The sequence below is a fragment of the Molothrus ater genome, chromosome 30, assembly GCF_012460135.2.
Source record: "Molothrus ater isolate BHLD 08-10-18 breed brown headed cowbird chromosome 30, BPBGC_Mater_1.1, whole genome shotgun sequence".
Lineage (NCBI taxonomy): Eukaryota > Metazoa > Chordata > Aves > Passeriformes > Icteridae > Molothrus > Molothrus ater.
In genome coordinates, this window is record NC_050507.2 from 828,505 (window position 1) to 850,691 (window position 22,187).

A 22,187-nucleotide genomic window follows, 5' to 3' on the forward strand; every position below is an offset into this window, starting at 1 on the left:
TTTGTTTTTTGGGGTGGATCCCCCCTGATCCCCCCTGATCCCCGTGCGCCCCCAGCTCTGTCCAAACCCTTGGACGAAGCCTTTTCCCTGTGGAAGAAGCTTCTGGAAGGTCCCGGAGTCCCCTCCGTGCGCAGCCCCGAGCAGACCCTGAGCTCCCTGCGGGTCCTGGCCGCGCTCTACCGGCTCCAGGACAGGGTGAGCCCCTGAGGCAGGGCTGGCAGGGCGGGAGGAAGAGGAGGAGGAGGAGGAAGGAGAGAGTTTGGGATGAGGAGGGAGGGAATTGGGGGGGAAAGAGGAGGGAGGGAGTTTGGGATGAGGAGGAAGAGGGGGAAGGTTTGGGAGGATGAAGAGGAAGGCAGAGTTTGAGATGAAGAGGGGGAAGAAGAGGGAGGGAATTTGGGATGGAGAGGAGGAAGAAGAGGGAGGGAATTTGGGATGAAGAGGAGGAGGAAGAAGAGGGAGGGAATTTGGGATGGAGAGGAGGAGGAAGAAGAGGGAGGGAATTTGGGATGGAGAGGAGGAAGAAGAAGAGGGAGGGGATTTGGGATGGAGAGGAGGAAGAAGAGAGAGGGAATTTGGGATGGAGAGGACAAGGGAAAGAGTTTGGAGATGTGGGAGAGGAGGAAGGAGAGAGTTTGGGATGAGGATGAAGAGGAGGATGGGAAAGAGTTTGGGATGAAGAGGGAGGGAATTTGGGATGAAGAGGGAGTTTGGGATGATGAAGAGGAGGGAGAGTTTTGGGGTGATGAAGAGGAGGACAGGAAATTTGGGATGAAGACGAAGAGGGAGAGGGTTTAGGATGAAGAGGAGGGAGAGGGGAAAAGGTTTGGGAGGATGAAGAGAAAGACAAGAGTTTGAGATGAAGAGGAGGAGAATTTGTGATGAAGAGGAGGAAGGAGAGAGTTTGGGATGAGGAGGAAGGGAATTTGGGATGAAGAGGAGGAAGAGGGAAAGAGTTTGGGATGAAGAGGAAGAAGAGAGATTTTGGGATGAGGAGGAAGAGGAGAGAGTTTGGGATGAAGAGGAGGGAGGGATTTTGGGATGAGGAGGAACAGGGAAAGAGTTTGGAGATGTGGAAGAGGAGGAAGGAGAGTTTTGGGATGAGGAAGAGGAGGGAGGGAATTTAGTGATGAAGAGGAGGAAGGAGAGAGTTTGGGATGAGGAGGAAGAGGAGAAAAGTTTGGGAGGATGAAGAGGAGGATGGGAAAGAGTTTGGGATGAAGAGGGAGGGAATTTGGGATGATGAAGAGGAAGAGGGAGGGAATTTGGGATGAAGAGGAGGAAGAGGGAAAGAGTTTGGGATGAAGAGGGAGGGAATTTGGGATGAAGAGGAGGGAGGGATTTTGGAAGAGGAGGAAGGAGAGAGTTTTGGGATGAGGAAGAGGAGGGAGGGAATTTAGCGATGAAGAGGAGGGAGAGGTGGGAGGAAGCTTGGCGATGAGGAAGGCGAGAGTTTGGGGTGAAGAGGAAGGGGGAGGGAATTTGGGACGAAGAGGAGACGAAGGAACGGGGGGCTTTGGGGATGAGGAGGAGAAAGGGCGGATTCGGGATGAGGAGGAGGAGGAAGGGGGGCAGGATCTGGGCTGAGGAAGAGCAGGGGGCGGTTGTGGCCGCGCCCCTGGGCGGTTTTTGGGGTTCACCCGAGGGTTCCCCCTCGCCAGCCCCTCCAGGCCCTGGAGAGTTTCCTGCTGCTCCTCTCGCTGTGCCGGAGGCTCGGGGACGCCCTGGGGGCGGCCGAAGCCCTGAGCCAGATCAGCCGCGTCCTCCTGCAGCTGCAGAGCCCCGGGCAGGCCCAGGTACTGCCAGGGAAATCCAGGGAATGGCCTGGGGAAAATGGGGAAACTGGGAATGGCCTGGGAAAAACGGGAATGGCCTGGGAATGGCCTGGGAATGGCCTGGGGAAACCGGGAATGGCCTTGGGAAAACGGGAATGGCCTGGGGAAACCGGGGAAACCGGGAATGGCCTGGGAATGGCCTGGGAAAAACGGGAATGGCCTGGGAAAAACGGGAATGGCCTGGGGAAACCGGGGAAACCGGGAATGGCCTGGGAATGGCCTGGGAAAAACGGGAATGGCCTGGGAAAAACGGGAATGGCCTGGGGAAACCGGGAAAACCGGGAATGGCCTGGGAATGGCCTGGGAATGGCCTGGGGAAACCGGGAATGTGCTGGGAATGGCCTGGGAAAAACGGGAATGGCCTGGGGAAACTGGGAAAACCGGGAATGGCCTGGGGAAAACGGGAATGGCCTGGGGAAACTGGGAAAACCGGGAATGGCCTGGGAATGTACTGGGAATGGCCTGGGGAAAACGGGAATGTACTGGGGAAACCGGGAATGGCCTGGGAAAACTGGGAAAAACGGGAATGGCCTGGGAAAACTGGGGAAAACGGGAATGGCCTGGGAATGTACTGGGAATGGCCTGGGGAAAACAGGAATGGCCTGGGGAAACTGGGAAAAACGGGAATGGCCTGGGGAAAACGGGAATGTCCTGAGAAAACTGGGAATCCCGGGAATGTCCTGGGAAAACCGGGAATGTCCTGGGAATCCTGGGAAAACTGGGAATGTCCTGGGAAATCCTGGGAATGTCCTGCCCAAATCCTGGGAATGTCCTGCCCAAATCCTGGGAAACCTGGGAATGTCCTGCCCTGGCCCAGGTACAGCCAGGAAACCCAGGAACGTCCTTCCCAAATCCTGGGAAATCCAGGGAAACCCGGGGAATGTCCTTCCAGGCCCAGGGAAATATGGGAATAACCCTCAGGATGGGAGAATCCCAGGATTCCCAAAATCCTGAGAAAATCAGTCCTTAGGGGGGAGGGTTTGGGATACTCAGGAAAGTGCGGGAATCCCAAAAATCCTGGGGAAAATCCCAGAAATCCTGGGAAAAATCCCAAAAATCCCGGGAAAATCCCCCCCCAGGATGGGGTTTGGGGGTGCTGGTGCCGATCCAGGCGTGGCATTCCCAGGTTTTCCTGGAGGAGCTGGAATTGTGCCTGGGGGAGGACGAGGGCTCCGAGGATTCCCGGCTGCTCCTGCGCCATTCCCGGCTCCTGCTGCGCAGCCACCTCTGCTGCCTCCAGAAAAAGGCAAAAAATGGGGATTTTCCTAAAAAAAAAAACCCAGAACATTGGCAGTTTTGGGGTGGGGGATTTGGTGATCCCAAATCCTGGTAGGGCAGGGCGTGGTCCTGCTGCTGGAAGGGAATTGGGATGGGATAAAAGGACTGGGATCGGGTGGGATTGGGATGGGATCACGCCCTGTGATCCCAACTCCCATTTCTCCCAATTTCCCCCCATTTTCCCCCCATTTTCCCCCCACTTTTTCCCCACTTTTTCCCCATTTTTTCCCCATTTTTCCCCCATTTTCCCCCACTTTTTTTTCCTATTTTTTCCCCTTTTTTTCCCATTTTTTTCCCCATTTTTTCCCATTTTCCAGGCGGATCAGGGCGTGGCCCTGCTGCTGGAAGGGGACTGGGATGGAGGAATGTGATAAAAGGACTGGGATGGATTAAGAGGACTGGGATGGGTGGGATGGGGATGGGATCACCCGCCACGATCCCAAATCCCATTTTTTCCCATTTTTCCCATTTTCCCCCATTTTTCCCCGTTTTTCCAGGCGGATCAGGGCGTGGCCCTGCTGCTGGAAGGAGACTGGGATGGGGGAATGGGATGGAATAAGAGGACTGGGATGGGTGGGATGGGGATGGGATCGCCCTCCATCATCCCAAATCCCATTTTTCCCCATTTTCCCCCGTTTTTCCCCGTTTTTCCAGGCGGATCAGGGCGTGGCCCTGCTGCTGCAGGCCCTGAGGGAGCCCCAGGCCCAGAGGGCCACCCGGGGCTGGTTCCTGGCCCAGGCCCAGGCCCTGCAGGTGGTGGCCACGTTCCTGGAGCTGCCCCCGGCGCACCTGGAGGCGCCGCTCCGGGAGCTGATCCGGCAGCAGGGTGGGGAAAAGGGGAAAATCTGGGATGGGGACACGGGGACGGAGGGGTTGGGGTGGGGAGGGAGAGGATGGAGGGGTCTGGGGTGGGGAGGGAGAGGATGGAGGGGTCTGGGGTGAGGAGAAACAGGGAAAGGGTTTTGGGATGAGGGGGAAGAGGGAAAAGGTTTGGGATGATGAGGAAGAGGGAGAGAGTTTTGGGGTGAGGAGGAAGAGGGAAAGAGTTTTGGGATGAGGGAGGGAATTTGGGATGGACTGGGATGGATTGGGAACGGAATCATTGGGATCAGAGGGGAGAGGGTTTTGGGGTGAGGATGGACAGGGAGGGAGTTTGGGATGAAGAGGAGGAAGAGAGTTTGGGATGAGGGAGGGAATTTGGGGTGGACAGAGGGAGAGAGGGGTTTGGGGCGAGGAGGGAGAGGGAAAGAGTTTTGGGATGAGGAGGAAGAGGGAAAAGGTTTGGGATGAGGAGGAAGAAGGAGAGAGTGGGGTGAGGAGGAAGAGGGAAAGAGTTTTGGGATGAGGGAGGGAATTTGGGATGAAGAGGAGGAAGAGAGTTTGGGATGAGGGAGGGAATTTGGGATGGACAGAGGGAGAGAGGGGTTTGGGGTGAGGAGGAGGAAGAGGGAGGGAGTTTTGGGGTGATGAGGAAGAGGGGAGGGAGTTTAGGGATGAAGAAGAGGGAGAGGGACGAGTTTTGGGATGAGGAGGGAATTTGGGATGGACAGAGTGAGGGAGGGGTTTGGGATGAGGAGGAGAAAAAGGAGGGAGGGGTTTTGGAGTGAGGAGGAAGAGGAGGGAGGGAGTTTAGGGATGAGGAGGAAGAGGGAGAGAGTTTAGGATGAGGAAGAGGGGAGGGAGTTTTGGGATGAGGAGGAAGAGGAAGGGAATTTAGGGATGGAGGGAAACACAGAGGAGTCTTGAGGAAGAGGAAGAGAGAGAGAGTTTGGGATGAGGAAGAAGGAGAAGGAGGGAGTTTAGAGAGGAGAAGAGCGGATTTGGGCTGAGGAGGAAGAGGAAGGGCGAGTTGGGACTCGGGGGAGCTTTGCTGTGAGGAAGAGGAGGAGGCTGAAGGGCTGGGGACGCCCCGTGCTGATCCCATGGCATTCCAGGCTGGAGCAGCCCCAAGGTGGCCCTGCTGGAGGCGCAGAAGCTGCTGAGGAGCGTCCTGGTGTCCCTGATGGGCAGCGAGGTCCTGGGCAGCGCCCGCGGCCGCGCGCCCGACGAGCCCGGCCCCGACTGCGGTCAGTGCTGGGCTGGGCTGGGGGGCATTGGGGTCACTGGGGTGGCATTGGGGTCCCTGGGGTGGGATCGGGGTCACTGGGGTGGGATCGGGGTCACTGGAATGGGATTGGGGTCACTGGGGTGGGATCGGGGTCCCTGGAATGGGTTTGGGGTCACTGGGGTGGGATCGGGGTCACTGGGGTGGGATCGGGGTCACTGGGGTGGGATCGGGGTCACTGGAATGGGATTGGGGTCACTGGAATGGCACTGGGGTCACTGGGGTGGCATTGGGGTCACTGGGGTGGCATTGGGGTCACTGGGGTGGGATCGGGGTCACTGGGGTGGGATTGGGGTCCCTGGGACGGGATTGGGGTCCCTGAGGTGGCATTGGGGTCACTGGGGTGGGATTGGGGTCACTGGAATGGGATTGGGGTCACTGGGGTGGGATTAGGGTCACTGGAATGGGATTGGGGTCACTGGAATGGCACTGGGGTCACTGGGGTGGCATTGGGGTCACTGGAGTGGGATCGGGGTCACTGGGGTGGGATCGGGGTCACTGGGGTGGGATCGGGGTCACTGGGGTGAGATCGGGGTCACTGGGGTGGGATTGGGGTCCCTGGGGTGGCATTGGGGTCACTGGAGTGGGATCGGGGTCACTGGGACGGGATTGGGGTCCCTGAGGTGGCATTGGGGTCACTGGGGTGGGATCGGGGTCACTGGGGTGGGGTGGGGTCACTGGAATGGGATTGGGGTCCCTGGGGTGGCATTGGGGTCCCTAGGATGGGATTTGGTTCACTGGAGTGGGGTGGGGGTCCCTGGGGTGGGATCAGGGTCACTGGAGTGGGATGGGATTGGGGTCCCTGGGCTGGCATTGGGGTCCCTGGGGTGGCATTGGGGTCCCTGGGGTGGGGTGGGATGGGGATGTGTTTGGGGTCCCTGGAGTGGGATCGGGGTCTGTGGGATGGACTGGGGGTCCCTGGGGTGGGTTTGGGGTCCCAGAGATGGGATTGGGGTCCATGAGGTGGGATGGGATGGGTTTGGGGTCCCTGGGAGATTCCGGAAGCCTCTGGGATGGGTTGGGGTCGCTCAGGAAGGGTTGGGATCTCTTGGAACGGGCTGAGCTCCACGGGAAGGTCCAGGCTCTCCGTGTCCCCTGGGAACGGCTCCGTGTCCCCGGGGCCCCTCCCCAGGGCGGGGCTGCCCCAGTGTCCCCAGTGCCACCCCGCTGTCCCCAGGCCCGGCGCTGGTGCACAAGTGGCAGGTGCTGGGGGACGCCCTGGGCTGCTGCCAGCGCCTGGCGACGCTGCTGGGCCAGTGCGAGGTGCAGGCCAGGGCCAGGGCCTTCTGCAGCGAGGGGCTGAGCATGGCCGGGCACCTGCAGGCGGCCCGCAGGTCAGTGATGGCACTGGGGGCACTGGGAATGGGATTGGGGTCGTTGGGAATGGGATTGGGGTCACTGGGGTCACTGGGAATGGGATTGGGGTCATTGGAGTCACTGGGAATGGGATTGGGATTGAGGGGCTGAGCATGGCCGGGCACCTGCAGGCGGCCCGCAGGTCAGTGATGGGACTGGGGGCACTGGGAGTGTGGGACTGGGGGCACTGGGAATGGGATTGGGGTCATTGGGAATGGGATTGGGGTCATTGGGGTCATTGGGAATGGGATTGGGATTGAGGGGCTGAGCATGGCCGGACACCTGCAGGCGGCCCGCAGGTCAGTGATGGGGCTGGGGGCACTGGGAGTGTGGGACTGGGGGCACTGGGGTCACTGGGAATGGGATTGGGGTCACTGGGGTCACTGGGAATGGGATTGGGGTCATTGGGAATGGGATTGGGGTCATTGGGAATGGGATTGGGGTCACTGGGGGCACTGGGAATGGGATTGGGGTCACTGGGAATGGGATTGGGGTCAGTGGGAATGGGATTGGGGTCACTGGGAACAGGATTGGGAACGTGGTCATTGGGATTGGGAATGTGGTCATTGGGGTCATTTGGATTGGGAACGGGATCATTTGGGTCATTGGGATTGGGAATGGGATCATTGGGGTCATTGGGATTGGGAATGGCATCATTGGGGTCATTGGGATTGGGAATGGGATCATTGGGGTCATTGGGATTGGGAATGGGATCATTGGGGTCACTGGGATTGGGAATGGCATCATTGGGGTCACTGGGATTGGGAATGGGATCATTGGGGTCACTGGGATTGGGAATGGCATCATTGGGGTCACTGGGATTGGGAATGGCATCACTGGGGTCATTGGGATGAGGATCCCTTAGGAATGGCAGGGCAGGAGCTCATTCCCACCTCCCTCCCAGCTCTGGTGGGCTCTGAGGGGTCTTTTTTCCCATTTTTCCCCCCATTTTTTCCCATTTTTCCCGTTTTTGCCTCGTTTTCCCGCAGGTGCGCGCGGTTCCTGGTGCTGCAGTCCCAGCTGGAGCTGCAGCAGGGGGAGCTGGAGCTGAGCCAGGCCCACCTCCAGCACGCCCAGTTCCTGCTCCAGCCACAGACTGGTGAGCACTGGGATGGGGAAATCCCACCTGGGAATGGGGGAAATCCCACCTGGGAATGGGGGAAATCCCAGTCTGGGAATGGGGGAAATTCCAGGGATCCCAGTCTGGGAATGGGGGAAATTCCAGGGATCCCAGCTGGGGCCGAGGGAAGGATCAGGCTCGGACAAGATCCAAATTTTTGGACTCTTCTTTGGACTGGAAAATCCCAAATTTTCCCCTCCTTCCTTCTCAGAGTTAAAACCCATCTGGGACCTGTTGGATCCGGGTTCCCAGACCCCTCTTTGGGCTGGAAAAATCCCAAATTATCCAGAGTTCAATCCCTTTGGGAAGAGAACCCCAAACCTCCCTTCCTTCCCCTCCAGAACCCAAACCCCGCCGGGACCCATTCCCTGCATGACTCCAAACCCCAAATCCCCCCTGAATTCCAGAACCCAAACCCCGCTGGGACCCATTCCCTGCATGACTCCAAACCCCAAATCCTCCCTGAATTCCCATTCCAGAACCCAAACCCCAATGGGAACCATTCCCTGAATTCCCATTCCAGAACCCAAACCCCGCTGGGACCCATTCCCTGCATGACTCCAAACCCCAAATCCTCCCTGAATTCCCACTCCAGAACCCAAACCCCAATGGGAACCATTCCCTGAATTCCCACTCCAGAACCCAAACCCCGCTGGGACCCATTCCCTGCATGACTCCAAACCCCAAATCCTCCCTGAATTCCAGAACCCAAACCCTGCTGGGAATCATTCCCTGCATGACTCCAAATCCTCCCTGAATTCCAGAACCCAAACCCCGCCGGGAGCCTCGGCAGCGCCGGGCCAAGATCCATCTCCGGAAGGGCCACCTGGAGAGGAGGAACCCCCTGGATCCCGTTCCTGACCCCGTTCCTGGCGGGGAGGAGGACGAGGAATTCCTGCAGGGTCCCTCCCTGGCCCTCCTGGCTCCGGCCGCGCTCCCGGAGCAGCCGGACGCCCTCACGGCCTCGCCGGAGCTGAAGGGAAGAAAAGCCTGGAAAAGTCTGGAATTCCTGAACCACCCCTCGGGATGTCCCTGCTCCTTCTGCTGCGACCCAGCCCTGGTGGCCCTGGGGCTGCGCTGGCTCCTGGCACAGGCCAGGACGTGGCTGCTGGCCGGGGAGGCGGCGCCGGCGCTGGCACTGGTGAGGAAGGTGCTGCCCCGGTGCGCCAGCGCCGGCACCCGCCTGGCACGGGAGCTGTGGGGCAGAGTGCAGGGCGTGGGGCGTGGGGACATCTGCGGGGACAGGGGGGCTCCTGGCAGTGGGGACATTGTCAGGGATGGGGACAAGGATCTGTCAGACCCCTCTGGGAATGGGGACATGGTCAGGAATGGGGACAGGGATCTGTCAGACCCCTCTGGGGATGGGGACATCATCAGGGATAAGGGAATTCCTGGGAATGGGGACATCAGGGACAGGGACAGGAGTGTGTCAGACCCTTCTGGGAATGGGGACATCTGCAGGGACAGGGGGGCTCCTCCTGGGAATGGGGACAGGAGGCAGCAGGGCCCCTCTGGGAATGGGGACATGGTCAGGAATGGGGACAGGAGTGTGTCAGACCCCTCTGGGAATGGGGACAGGAATGTGTCAGACCCCTCTGGGAATGGGGACACCATCAAGGATAAGGGAATTCCTGGGAATGGGGACATCAGGGACAGGGACAGGAGTGTGTCAGACCCCTCTGGGGATGGGGACATCATCAGGCATGGGGACAATCCTGGGGACAGGGACATCCTTGGGGACAGGAGTCTGCAGGACCTCTCCAGCAATGGGGACACCATCAGGGATGGGGACACCATTGGGGACAGGGACCCCCTTGGGGACAGGGACCCTCCTGGGGACAGGGACCCCCTTGGGGACAGCCCCCCGGGCCCGCTGGCTGAGCTGGTGGCCGCTGGCTACTCCACGCTGGCCCTCCAGAGCCTGGCCAGCCCGTCCCAGTGCCGCCCCGTTTGGGACGAGGAGCTGGAGCGGGGACTGACCCTTCTGGGGTCCCAGAGTCCCCCCGTGGCCGGCCTGGGGGTGGCCGTGGCCACTCTGCTGCTGGCCAAAGCCGTGGCCGCCCTCGGCCGCGCGGCCGCCGCCCTCGGTCGCTCCATGGACGACGTCCTGGCCCAGGCCTGGACCCCCCGTCCCCCACCCACCCCCGACCCCTCCAAACCCCACAAAACCCCCAAAGCTCCCCCCAAATCCGCACCCCAAAATGCCAAAGCCCCCAAAGCCAAGGCGGGGAAGACCCCAAAAGTGAAACCCCCCAAACCTGGGGACGTTTTCACCCTTGGGGACTCGGACCCCGAGGTTCCCCCCATCGTCCTGCGGCCGGGGGGGCCCTGCACCCCCCACCCCAAATCGGGGGCGCCCCCAAAAGCGCTGCTGGGGGGGCCCAGGACCCCCTTCACCATCTTCAGCGAGGAGCCCTCCCCGCCCGGGGGCAGCTCCCGGCTCCGCAGGGCCCCCAAAATCCCAGGAAGGGTCAAGTCCCGCATCAGGGTGAGTTTGGGCTTGACTGGGGGGAAAAGTCTGGGGAAAGGAAATTTGGGATGGGAAATTTGGGATGGGGAGAAATCGGGAGGAGGGAAAATTTTGGTGGGGGGAAAGTTTGGGAAGGGAAATTTGGGATGGGGAAATTGGGAGGAGGGGAAAGTTTGGGAAGGGAAATTTGGGATGGGGAAATTGGGAGGAGGGGAAAGTTTGGGAAGGAAAGTTTGGGATGGGGAAGTTGGGAGGAGGCAAAGTTTGGGAAGGGAAATTTGGGAAGGGATGGGTGGGAAGATTTGGGGGGGGAAAAGTTTGGGAAGGGAAATTTGGGATGGGAAATTTGGGATGGGGAGAAATCGGGAGGAGGGAAAATTTTGGTGGGGGGAAAGTTTGGGAAGGGAAGTTTGGGTTGGGGAAACTGGGAGGAGGCAAAGTTTGGGAAGGGAAATTTGGGATGGGGAAATTGGGAGGAGGCAAAGTTTGGGAAGGGAAATTTGGGGAGGGATGGGTGGGAAAATTTGGGGGGGGGGAAGTTTGGGAAGGGAAATTTGGGATGGGAAATTTGGGGGGGAAAATCAGGAGGAAGGGAAAGTTTGGGAAGGGAAATTTGGGGAGGGACGGGTGGGAAAATTTGGGGGGGGAAAAGTTTGGGAAGGGAAATTTGGGGGGGGGGAAATCAGGAGGGAGGGAAAGTTTGGGAAGGGAAATTTGGGATGGGAAATTTGGGGGGCAAAGCTTCGAGGGGCAGAAATTGGGAGGGAAATTTGGGATGGAAATTTGGGGGGGGAAATCGGGAGGAGGCAAAGTTTGGGAAGGGAAATTTGGGGGGCAAAGCTTCGAGGGGCAAAAATTGGGAGGAGGGAAATTGGGGATGGAAATTTGAGGGGGAAATCGTGAGGAGAGAAGGTTTGGGGATAGGAAATTTTGGCAAAGGAAGGAAAATTTTAGTGGGAAAATTTAGTGGGGTGGGGGAAATTTAGTGGGAGTGTGAGGAAAAATTTTGGGATGAAAATTTTGGGCTGAACCCCTTTGTCCTTTCCCTTTTTCAGGTGACATTCAGTGACAGCGACCCCGAGGAGCCCCAAATTCCCCCAGATCCCCCCAAAACCACCCAGAAAAGTTCCTGTGCCAAGAGGAGGGTTCAGCCCCAAAAATCCCCTGGGAATTCTCCAGGAATTGGGGCTCGGCCCCGGCGGGGGCGGCCCCGAAAGGAGCTGGGGACCCCCAAAAAGAGGGAAAAAGGGGGAATCAACCACGTGGAAAATCTGGAAAAGAAGGAAAACGACATCCCCCAAACAGCTCTGGAAAAGAGGGAAAGAAGGGGAAACCCCAAAGTGGAAAACGCGGAAAAACCAGGAAATCCCAAAAAGGAAAACGCGGGGAAAAGGGGAAACCCCAAAGCGGAAAACGCGGAAAAAACGAGAGATCCCAAAATGGAAAATGCGGAAAAGAAGGAGAAGGGAAAACCCAAAAAAACTCAGGAAAAGAAGGAGAACAGGGCTCCCCGCCGGGAAAAGAAGGAGAGGGGGAACCCCCAAAGTGGAATTCTGGAGGAAAAAAGGAACTGGGAATTTTCTGGGATTGAGGAGCGGGACCCCCTGAGGGCCGTGGAGGAGGAAGAGGAGGAGGAGGAGGAGGAAGAGATGAGCTTCGAGCTCCCCCCGCTGCCCCCAGGTGAGTTTGGGGGATTTTTGGGGGGGGGTTGGTTCACCTTGGTGGTGACCCCAAAATTGCCTTTTTTAACCCCAAACCTGCCCCATCTTTTCCAGGTGGGGCCAGCGAGGAAATCCCAGGAATTGGGGACAAGGGGGATGCCCCAAATCCAGAGGGACCCCACCCATCTGCCCAGCCTGGTGAGCACCTGGAACTTGCAGGATTTGGGGAATTTTGGGGCAGTTTTGGGATTTTGGGGCTCAGCTGGGCATGGCCTGACTTTTCCAGGAGTTTTCCTTCCTTTTCCAGGAGTTTTCCTTCTTTTTCTCAGGACTTCCCTCTCCTGAACTTTTTCCTTCCCCAAATTTTTCTTCCTTTCCCCAAATTTTTCTTCCTTTCCCCCCAGATTTTCCCTTCTTCCCCAAAACTTTTCCTCCCAAACTTTTCCTTTCTTGCCCTCAAACTCTTTCCCTCTTGTTCTGGCCCCTCCTGTCCCCACTGACCACGGTGACCTCTGTCCCCCTCCCAGGTGACCCCTCACTGGCCACTGTCCCCTCTGGCCACTATCCCCACTGTCCCCACTGACCACTGTCCCCACTGTCCCCATTGTCCCCTCTGTCCCCTTGGGTGCCCCCTCACTGGACACTGTCCCTTCTGTCCCCACTGACCACTGACCCCTCTGTCCCCACAGGTGGCCCCTCACTGACCACTGTCCCCTCTGTCCCCTTGGGTGACCCCTCACTGGACACTGTCCCCACTGACCGCTGTCCCCTCTGTCCCCCAGGTGCCCCCTCACTGACCACTGTCCCCTCTGTCCCCACTGACCATTGTCCCCTCTGTCCCCCAGGTGCCCCCTCTCTGGACCCTGTCCCCTCACTGACCACTGTCCCCTCTGTCCCCCAGGTGCCCCCTCTCTGGACCCTGTCCCCTCTCTGGCCGCTGTGCGCTCCCTGCTGGCCGAGGCGCTGGCCTGGGTTGGTCACTTCCCCCCGGGCTCAGTCTATGCCCAGCTGTGCCAGCTGCTGGCCATGGCCCTCGGGGACAGGGACCCGCTGGCCACCGCGGGGCTGCTGGCAGAGTCCCTCGGTGTCACCATGCGCCACCAGCTGCTGGCCATCGTCCATGCCAGGGCACGGTGGGTCCCAGGGTGGCACCTCCCGGTGGCACCCTGTCCTCTGTCCCCTGTCCAGTGTCCCTGCCCAGTGTCCTTGTCCCCTTCCCAGTGTCCCTGTCCAGTGTCCCTGTCCAGTGTCCTTGTCCCTTTCCCAGTGTCCCCATCCCTTTTCCAGTATCCCTGTCCACTTCCCAGTGTTCAGTGTCCCCGTCCCTGCCCAGTGTCCCTGTCCCCTTCCCAGTGTCCTCTTCCCAGTGTCCCCTTCCCAGTGTCCCCTTCCCAGTGTCCCCCATCCCTGTCCAGTGTCCCTGTCCCTTCCCAGTGTCCTTGTCCCTTTCCCAGTGTCCCCATCCCTTTTCCATTATCCCTGTCCCCTTCCCAGTGTCCCTGTCCAGTGTCCCCATCCCTGTCCAGTGTCCCCTGTCCCCTTCCCAGTGTCCCTTTCCCAGTGTCCCTGTCCAGTGTCCTTGTCCCTTTCCCATCCTATATCCCATATCCCACACCCACATCCCATCTCCCATATTCCCATCCCACATCCCATATCTCTCATCCTACATCCCCATCCCATATCCTTTATCCCATATCCCCATCCCATCTCCCATATTCCCATCCCATATCCCAATCCCATATCCCTCTCCTGTATCCCATATCCCCCATCCCCAAATCCCCATCCCACGGAATTTTGGGATGACCCCACAGGAAGAAGAGGAAAGCAGCAGCAGCAGCAGCAGCTGGAGGGGACATCTCGGATCAGCTCCGGGGCCTCTCCCTGGATTCCCAGGATTCCCAGGATTCCCAGGATTCCCAGTCCCACCTGGCCGAGCTCGAGGAGCTTTTCCAGTTCAGCTCCGCGGGTTTGGGGCCGGCGGAGCGGGAGCGGTTCCGGGAGCAGCTCCAGAAGATTCCCAGCGGTCAGTGTGGGGATTGGGAGATCCCAAATTCCCAGCGTGGGGATTGGGAGATCCCAAATTTCCAGTTTGGGGATTGGGAAAGCTCAAATTTCCAGTTTGAGGATAAAATCCCAAATTCCCTGCTTGGGAATTCCAGGCTGGGAGATCCCAAAATCTCAGTTTGGGCCTAAAATGCCAAATTCCCAGTTTGGGTTAATTGGTGGCCTCGAATGGGGTGGGAATGGTTGGAATTTTGGTCTGGGAGTTTTTTCCATTTTTGGGGATTCCATGGGGGTGGAGTTTTGGGGGGTCTCCTGAGCTGGGGGTGTCCCCTCAGGTGTCACCGTGTGCCAGCTGTGCCTGGTCAGTGCCACGCCCGGCGCCCTCGGGGACGCGCTGCTGCTGACCCGGCTGGAGCGCGGCCAGGAGCCCGTCAGCGTCCGCATCGCCACCGCGCGCGGCCAGGTCACAGCGGGCCTCCTCTTCCTCTTCCTCGTCCTCTTCCTCGTCCTCTTCCTCGTCTTCGTCCTCGTCCTCGTCCTCTTCCTCGTCCTCTTCCTCGTCCTCTTCCTCGTCTTCGTCCTCGTCCTCTTCCTCGTCCTCATCCTCGTCTTCGTCCTCGTCCTCTTCCTCGTCCTCTTCCTCGTCTTCGTCCTCATCCTCGTCCTCGTCTTCATCCTCTTCCTCTTCCTCGTCCTCTTCCTCGTCCTCTTCCTCGTCCTCTTCCTCGTCTTCGTCCTCGTCTTCATCCTCGTCTTCCTTTTCCTCGTCTTCTTCGTCATCTTCGTCCTCGTCTTCATCCTCGTCTTCTTCCTCGTCTTCGTCCTCATCTTCGTCCTTGTCTTCGTCCTCATCTTCGTCCTCGTCTTCTTCGTCATCTTCGTCCTCATCTTCATCCTCATCTTCTTCGTCTTCTTCCTCTTCCTTTTCCTTGTCTTCTTCCTCGTCTTCATCCTCGTCTTCATCCTCGTCTTCATCCTCGTCTTCATCCTCGTCTTCTTCCTCGTCTTCCTTATCCTTGTCTTTGTCCTCATCCTTATCTTCATCCATGTCCTTATCCTCCTCCTTCTCCTCCAAATCCTCATCTTCATCCTTATCTTCATCCTTCTCCTCCTCTTTCTCCCTCTCCTCATCCTCCTTGTCATCCTCGTCTTCATCCTCGTCTTCATCCTCGTGTTCTTCCTTATCATCTTCAGCTTTGTCCCTGTCTTCATTCTCATCTTCCTCCTCATCCTCCTTCTCCTCCTCATCTTCATCCTCCTTCTATTCATCCCACTCCTCATCTTCATCCTTCTCCTTATCCTCCTCATCTTCATCTTCATCTTCATCCTTCTCCTGGGGTGGGGGGCACTGACCGTTCCAGGGATGGGATCCTGGCTCCATCCTTTTCTTCCTCACCCTCCTCATCCTCCTCTTCATCCTTTTCCTGGGACGGAGACACGTGCAGTTCCAGGGACTGGGATCCCAAATCCCTCCCAATTCCAGGGACTGGGATCCCAAATCCCTCCCAATTCCCGGGATTGGGATCCCAAATCCCTCCCAATTCCAGGGACTGGGATCCCAAATCCCTCCCAATTCCAGGGACTGGGATCCCAAATCCCTCCCAATTCCCGGGACTGGGATCCCAAATCCCTCCCAATTCCAGGGACTGGGATCCCAAATCCCTCCCAATTCCCGGGATTGGGATCCCAAACCCCTCCCAATTCCAGGGACTGGGATCCCAAACCCCTCCCAATTCCCGGGATTGGGATCCCAAACCCCTCCTGTCCCATTCCAGGGATTGGGATCCCAAATCCCTCCCAATTCCAGGGACTGGGATCCCAAATCCCTCCCCATTCCAGGGACTGGGATCCCAAATCCCTCCCAATTCCAGGGATTGGGATCCCAAATCCCTCCCAATTCCAGGGACTGGGATCCCAAATCCCTCCCCATTCCAGGGACTGGGATCCCAAATCCCTCCCCATTCCAGGGATTGGGATCCCAAACCCCTCCTGTCCCATTCCAGGGACTGGGATCCCAAACCCCTCCCAATTCCAAATCCCTCCCAATTCCAGGGACTGGGATCCCAAATCCCTCCCCATTCCAGGGATCAGGATCCTAAATCCCTCCCAATTACAGGGACTGGGATCCCAAACCCCTCCCAATTCCCGGAATCGGGATCCCAAATCCCTCCCAATTCCAGGGACTGGGATCCCAAATCCCTCCCCATTCCAGGGACTGGGATCCCAAATCCCTCCCAATTCCAGGGACTGGGATCCCAAACCCCTCCTGTCCCTCTCCAGGCCCCCCTGAGCGGGATCCTGCGGGAATTCGAGCGGATCCAGCGGGAGCAGCGCGAGGCCAACGCCTGCACCGAGCGCCGGGAGTGGTGGGAGCGGCGATCCCGCCTGGACCTGCGCATGCAGGTGGGACAGGGACCCCAAAAACCGGGAAAAACCCTTGGGATCGGGGCTGGGAACACCCCAAAAACCCCCCTGGGATTCCCTGGAAAGCCCCCCTGAAAAACTCCCCTGGGATTCCTGTGGGGTTTCCCCTGGGATTCCCTGAAAAGTCCCCTGAGATTCCCTGTGGGATTTTCCCTGGGATCCCTGATGGGATTTTCCCTGGAAAATCCCCCTGAGATTCCATGGGATTTTCCTGATTCCCTGTGGGATTGGCCCTGAGATTCCTGTAGGATTCCCTGTGGGATTTTCCCTGGGATTTTCCCTGGGATTCCTGTTGGATTTCCTTGATTTCCTGTGGGATTTCCCCTGAGATTCCCTGTGGAATTTTCCCTGTGGATTCCCACTTTTCCAAACCCCCAGATGTTAGGAAAACCCTTGGGAATGGGGCCTGACCCACCCGCCCTGGGATTCCCTGTAGGATTCCCTTTGGGATGGGATTTTTCCTATGATTCCCCCCAGGATTTTTTGTGGGATTCACACTGGAATTCCTGTGGGATTCCCACTTTCCCGAATCCCCAAATATCAGGGAAACCCTTGGGAATGGGGCCTGACCCACCCCGTAACCCACCCTGGGATCCCTTTCAGGATTCCTGCCGGGATTTCCTTTGGGATTTTTGCTGGGATTCCTTTAGGGATTCCTGTGGGATTTCCCGTGGCATTCCCAGAGTTTTTGGGGTCGGGATCCCGTTCCCACTCCGTGTCTTTCCCCAGAGCCTGATCCAGAGCCTGGACTCGGAGGTTTTGGGGTGCTGGCGGGGGCTGCTGCTGCCCCGGGATCCCGGGAATTGCCCCCTGGATGAGCAGGAATTGTCCCAGCTGCTCCAGGAGCTCCAGGAATGCGGCTGGGAGCGCCCCGAGCCCGCCCTGCTCCGGGTATGGGGCTGGGGTTTGGGGTTTGGGATTTGGGATTTGGGAGTTGGCATTTAGGGGCTGGGGTTTGGGATTGGGAGTTGGGATTTGGGGTGGTAAGCCTTCAATTTGGAGGTGCTGATCCCAGGATTTTTGGGATTCTGATCCCGGATTTTGGGGTTCTGATCCCGGATTTTGGGGGTGCTGATCCCAGATTTTGGGATTCTGATCCCGTTTTTTGGGAATTCCCCCTGGAGCTGTCCCTCCCCGTCCCCAGGTGCTGCTGGCAGTGCTGTGTCCGGCCAATGTCCGGTCTCTGGCCGCAGCCCTGTGCCCAGGGGGGTTCTGATCCCACATTTTGGGGTTCTGATCCCACATTTTGGGGTTCTTATCATGGATTTTGGGGTTCTTATCATGGATTTTGGGGTTCTGATCCCACATTTTGGGGTTCTTATCATGGATTTTGGGGTTCTGATCCCAGATTTTGGGAACTGTCCCTCTCTGTCCCCGGGTGCTGCTGTCGGTGCTGTCCCCGGCCGATGTCCGGGCCCTGGCCCTGGCGCTGTGCCCAGGGGGGTTCTGATCCCACATTTTGGGGTTCTTATCATGGATTTTGGGGTTCTGATCCCGGATTTTTGGGTTCTTAACATGGATTTTGGGGTTCTGATCCCGGATTTTTGGGGTTCTGCTCCCGGATTTTGGGGTTCTGCTCCCGGATTTTGGGTTCTGCTCCCGGATTGTGGGAACTGTCCCTGTCCGTCCCCAGGTGCTGCTGTCGGTGCTGTCCCCGGCCGATGTCGGGGCCCTGGCCCTGGCGCTGTGTCCGGCCCGGCCGCTGCGGGCGCGGCTGCTGCTGGACGAGGCCCTGGAGCGGCGCCGGGAGGGCCCCGGGGGCAGCGCGGGGTCCCTGGTGCTGCTGCTGGACCGGGTGAGAGCCCGGCCTTCATCCCCACCTCCCTTCCCTCCTCCTCCTCTTCCCCTACTCCCGCTTCCCTTTCCCTTCTTCTCTTCCTCCTCCTTTTCCCCACTTTCTCTTCCTTTTCCTCCTCTTCCTCCTTCTCTTCCTCCTCTTCTCCCTACTCCCACTTTCCTTTCTCCTCCTTTTTCCTCCTCCTTTTCCCTTCTCTCCTTTTCCCTCCTCCTTTTCCCTCCTCCTTTTCCCTCCTCCTTTTCATTCTTCCCCCTCTTCTTCTTCCTCCTTTTTCCTTCCTCTTCCTCCTCCTCTTCCCTCCTCCTTTCTCCTCTTTCCTCTTCTTCCTCCTCCTCTTCCTTCTTTTCCTCACTTTCTTTTCCTCCCCTTCCTCCTCCTCCTCCTCTCCATGCCCCTCACGTTGTCCCTGTCCCTGTCCCAGCACCTGCAGCGGCTCCCCTGGGAGAGCTCCGGGACCCTCCGGAACGTTCCGGTGACGCGGCTGCCGGGGCTGCGCTTCCTGCTGCGCTACGGGCTGGCACGGCAGGTACAGGGACACACCTGGGGACAGGGACACACACCTGGGGACAGCTGGGACACACACCTGGGGACAGCTGGGACACACCTGGGACAGGGACACACCTGCTGGGGCTGCGCTTCCTGCTGCGCTACGGGCTGGCACAGCAGGTACAGGGACACACCTGGGACACACCTGGGGACAGCTGGGACACACCTGGGACAGGGACACACACCTGGGGACAGCTGGGACACACACCTGGGACAGGGACACACACCTGGGGACAGCTGGGACACACCTGGGGACAGCCACAAACCCCTGGGATTGGGGACACACACCTGGGACCTGGACACACCTGGGGAATTGGGACACACCCCTGGGATTGGGGACACACACCTGGGGGACACCTGGAACACACCTGGGACAGGAACTCACCTGGAACACACCCGGGATTGGAGACACAAAATGGGTTTTGGGGCTGATGTGGGGTCAGATTTGGGGCTGATTTGGGATCTGCTCCTGCAGCTGTGCCAGAGGGACAAAAACCTGGGGAGAGGGGGCACACCTGGGACTGGGGACACACCTGGGGACACACCTGGGACTGGGGACACACCTGGGGACACACCTGGGGACAGGGGGCACACCTGGGACTGGGGACACACCTGGGACTGGGGACACACCTGGGACTGGGGACAGACCTGGGGACAGGGACATACCTGGGGACACACCTGGGGACAGGGGACACACCTGGGGACACATCTGGGGACAGGGGGCGCACCGAGGGAATAGGGACACACACCTGGGGAACAGGGACACACCTGGGACTGGGGACACATCTGGGACTGGGGACACATCTGGGGGCACACCTGGAATTGGAGGCACATCTGGGGACAGGGACACACCTGGGACAGGGACACAGCTGGGGAATAGGGACACACCTGGGGACAGGGGGCACACCTGGGGACACACCTGGGACTGGGGACACACCTGGGGACACACCTGGGGACAGGGGGCACACCTGGGGACAGGGGACACACCTGGGGAATAGGGACACACCTGGGGACAGGGGACACACCTGGGACTGGGGACACACCTGGGGACACACCTGGGACAGGGGGCACACCTGGGAGCCGTTCCCCCGTTTTGGGGTCCCTCAGTCCCCGGCGTTTCCCCTGCAGCACTCGGGGTCGGTGCTGAGCCGGGGCGTGAACCCCAAAAACGCCTTCTACGTCCTGAACCCACAGCGGGACCTGGGCGGCACCGAGGAGAGGTTCCGGGCCTGGTTCGAGAGGTGCCACCCCAAAAACCACCCCTGGGATCCCAAAAATCCCCTCCAGGACCCGAAAAACCCCCCTAGAATCCCAAAAATCCTCTCCAGGACCCTAAAAACCCCCCTAGAATCCCAAAAAATCCTCTCCAGGACCCTAAAAACCCCCTGGGATCCCAAAAATCCTCTCCAGGACCCCAAAAAACCCCCCTAGAATCCCAAAAATCATCTCCAGGACCCAAAATCCCCCCAGAGACCCCAAAATCCTCCCTGAAATCCCAAAAACATCTCTGGGATCCCAAAATTCCCCTCCAGGACCCCAAAAACGCCTCTGGGACCCCAAAACCACCTCTGGGATCCCAAAAAAAACCCTGGGACCCCAAAAATCCTCCCAGAATCCCCACAACCCCCCCTAAGGACCCCAAAACCTCTCTGGGAACCCCAAACCCTGCCCCTTTTTCCCCAGTTTTGGTTCCTGCACCCCAAACCCTGCCCCCTTTCCCCCCGTTTTCCTTCTCCCATCCCGATTTTCCCGATTTTCCCGTTTTTCCCCCATTTTTTCCCCCATTTCCCAGCGAGCCCGGCTGGCGCGGGGTCTCGGGGGCGGCGCCGACCCCGCAGCAGCTGCAGGAGGCGCTGGGGGAGCGCGACCTCTACATGTGAGAGAAACCCTAAAACCGGGTCCGGGGCGGGATTTTGGGGGGATTTGGGGTTGGATTTTGGGTTGGATTTTGGGGTTGGATTTTGGGGTTGAATTTTAGGGACGTTTGGGGTTGGATATGGGGGAATTTGGGGCCAATTTGGGGCTGATGTGGGGGGGATTTGGGGTTGGATTTTGGGGGGGTTTGGGTTGGGATTTGGGGTTGGATTTTAGGGACATTTGGGGTTGGATATGGGGGAATTTGGGGCCAATTTGGGGCTGATGTGGGGGGGATTTGGGGTTGGATTTTGGGGGGATTTGGGGTTGGATTTTGGGGTTGAATTTTAGGGACGTTTAGGGTTGGATATGGGGGAATTTGGGGCCGATTTGGGGCGGATTTGGGGCTGATGTGGGGGGGATTTGGGGTTGGATTTTGGGGGGGTTTGGGGTTGGATTTGGGGTTGGATTTGGGGCTGATTCAGGACTGGATTTGGGGCCAGATTTGAGGTTGGATTTTGGGGCCGGATTTGGGGTTGAATTTAGGGACATTTGGGGTTGGATTAGGAGGAATTTAGGGCTGATTTGGGGCTGATTAGAGGCAGATTTGGGGCTGATTTTGGGGTCCATCCCCACAGCTACACCAGGCACGGGGCGGGGGCGCGGCTCCTGGGTGGGCAGAGCCTGGCACGGCTGGGTTTGGGGCTGGGTTTGGGGCTGATTTGGGGCTGGGTTTGGGGCTGGGTTTGGGGCTGATTTGGGCTGGGTTTGGGGCTGGGTTTGGGGCTGATTTTGGGCTGATTTGGGGCTGGGTTTGGGGCTGATTTGGGGCTGGGTTTGGGGCTGATTTTGGGCTGATTTGGGGCTGGGTTTGGGGCTGATTTTGGGCTGATTTGGGGCTGGGTTTGGGGCTGATTTGAGGCTGATTTTGGGCTGATTTGGGGGCTGGGTTTGGGGCTGATTTGAGGCTGATTTTGGGCTGATTTGGGGCTGGGTTTGGGCTGATTTGGGGCTGATTTGGGGTCAGATTTGGGGCTGATTTGAGGCTGATTTGGGGCTGGGTTTGGGGCTGATTTGGGGCTGATTTGGGGCTGATTTTGGGCTGATTTGGGGCTGATTTGGGGCTGATTTTGGGGTCAGATTTGGGGCTGATTTTGGGCTGATTTGGGGCTGATTTGGGGCTGATTTTGGGGTCAGATTTGGGGCTGATTTTGGGCTGATTTGGGGCTGATTTTGGGCTGATTTGGGGCTGATTTTGGGCTGATTTGGAGCTGATTTTGGGCTGATTTGGGGCTGATTTGGGGCTGATTTTGGCTGATCTGGGATCCGTTCCTGCAGCTACGCCGGGCACGGGGCGGGGGCGCGGCTCCTGGACGGGCAGAGCCTGGCACGGCTGGGTTTGGGCTGATTTTGGGCTGATTTGGGGCTGATTTTGGCTGATCTGGGATCTGCTCCTGCAGCTACGCCGGGCACGGGGCGGGGGGCGCGGCTCCTGGACGGGCAGAGCCTCGCTCGCCTCCCCTGCCGGGCCGTGGTTCTGCTCTTCGGCTGCTCCAGCGCCGCCCTGGCCCCGCAGGGGCCGCTCGAGCCCTCGGGCACCGTCCTCAAGTTCGTCCTGGCCGGGTGGTGAGTCTGGGTGAGGGTTTGGGGTTTGGGTGAGGGATTTGGGTTTGGACAATGGGGTTTGGGATTTGGGGATTGAGGGTTGGAGGTTTGGGGATTATTGGGGGTTTGGGG

The 22,187-nt window shown here is 58.7% G+C and overlaps 1 protein-coding gene across 1 annotated transcript in view; it reads left to right on the forward strand.

Annotated features, from left to right (window-relative positions):
- The window catches only part of ESPL1 (extra spindle pole bodies like 1, separase), a 35,293-nt gene that overhangs the window by 12,420 nt on the left and 686 nt on the right, over positions 1 to 22,187 (forward strand). Inside the window, exons 13-36 of the mRNA XM_054517678.1 lie at positions 56 to 195; positions 1,662 to 1,796; positions 2,962 to 3,067; positions 3,611 to 3,633; positions 3,768 to 3,939; positions 5,048 to 5,179; positions 6,395 to 6,551; positions 7,563 to 7,672; positions 8,458 to 8,721; positions 8,787 to 8,890; positions 9,612 to 10,181; positions 11,219 to 11,843; positions 11,939 to 12,022; positions 12,726 to 12,957; positions 13,636 to 13,847; positions 14,164 to 14,291; positions 16,109 to 16,231; positions 16,982 to 17,143; positions 17,886 to 18,047; positions 18,472 to 18,576; positions 19,725 to 19,837; positions 20,389 to 20,472; positions 21,789 to 21,837; positions 21,955 to 22,076. Of these exons, the coding sequence (XP_054373653.1) occupies positions 56 to 195; positions 1,662 to 1,796; positions 2,962 to 3,067; positions 3,611 to 3,633; positions 3,768 to 3,939; positions 5,048 to 5,179; positions 6,395 to 6,551; positions 7,563 to 7,672; positions 8,458 to 8,721; positions 8,787 to 8,890; positions 9,612 to 10,181; positions 11,219 to 11,843; positions 11,939 to 12,022; positions 12,726 to 12,957; positions 13,636 to 13,847; positions 14,164 to 14,291; positions 16,109 to 16,231; positions 16,982 to 17,143; positions 17,886 to 18,047; positions 18,472 to 18,576; positions 19,725 to 19,837; positions 20,389 to 20,472; positions 21,789 to 21,837; positions 21,955 to 22,076 (4,114 nt within the window). The remainder of the gene's footprint in view (positions 1 to 55; positions 196 to 1,661; positions 1,797 to 2,961; positions 3,068 to 3,610; positions 3,634 to 3,767; positions 3,940 to 5,047; positions 5,180 to 6,394; positions 6,552 to 7,562; positions 7,673 to 8,457; positions 8,722 to 8,786; positions 8,891 to 9,611; positions 10,182 to 11,218; positions 11,844 to 11,938; positions 12,023 to 12,725; positions 12,958 to 13,635; positions 13,848 to 14,163; positions 14,292 to 16,108; positions 16,232 to 16,981; positions 17,144 to 17,885; positions 18,048 to 18,471; positions 18,577 to 19,724; positions 19,838 to 20,388; positions 20,473 to 21,788; positions 21,838 to 21,954; positions 22,077 to 22,187) is intronic.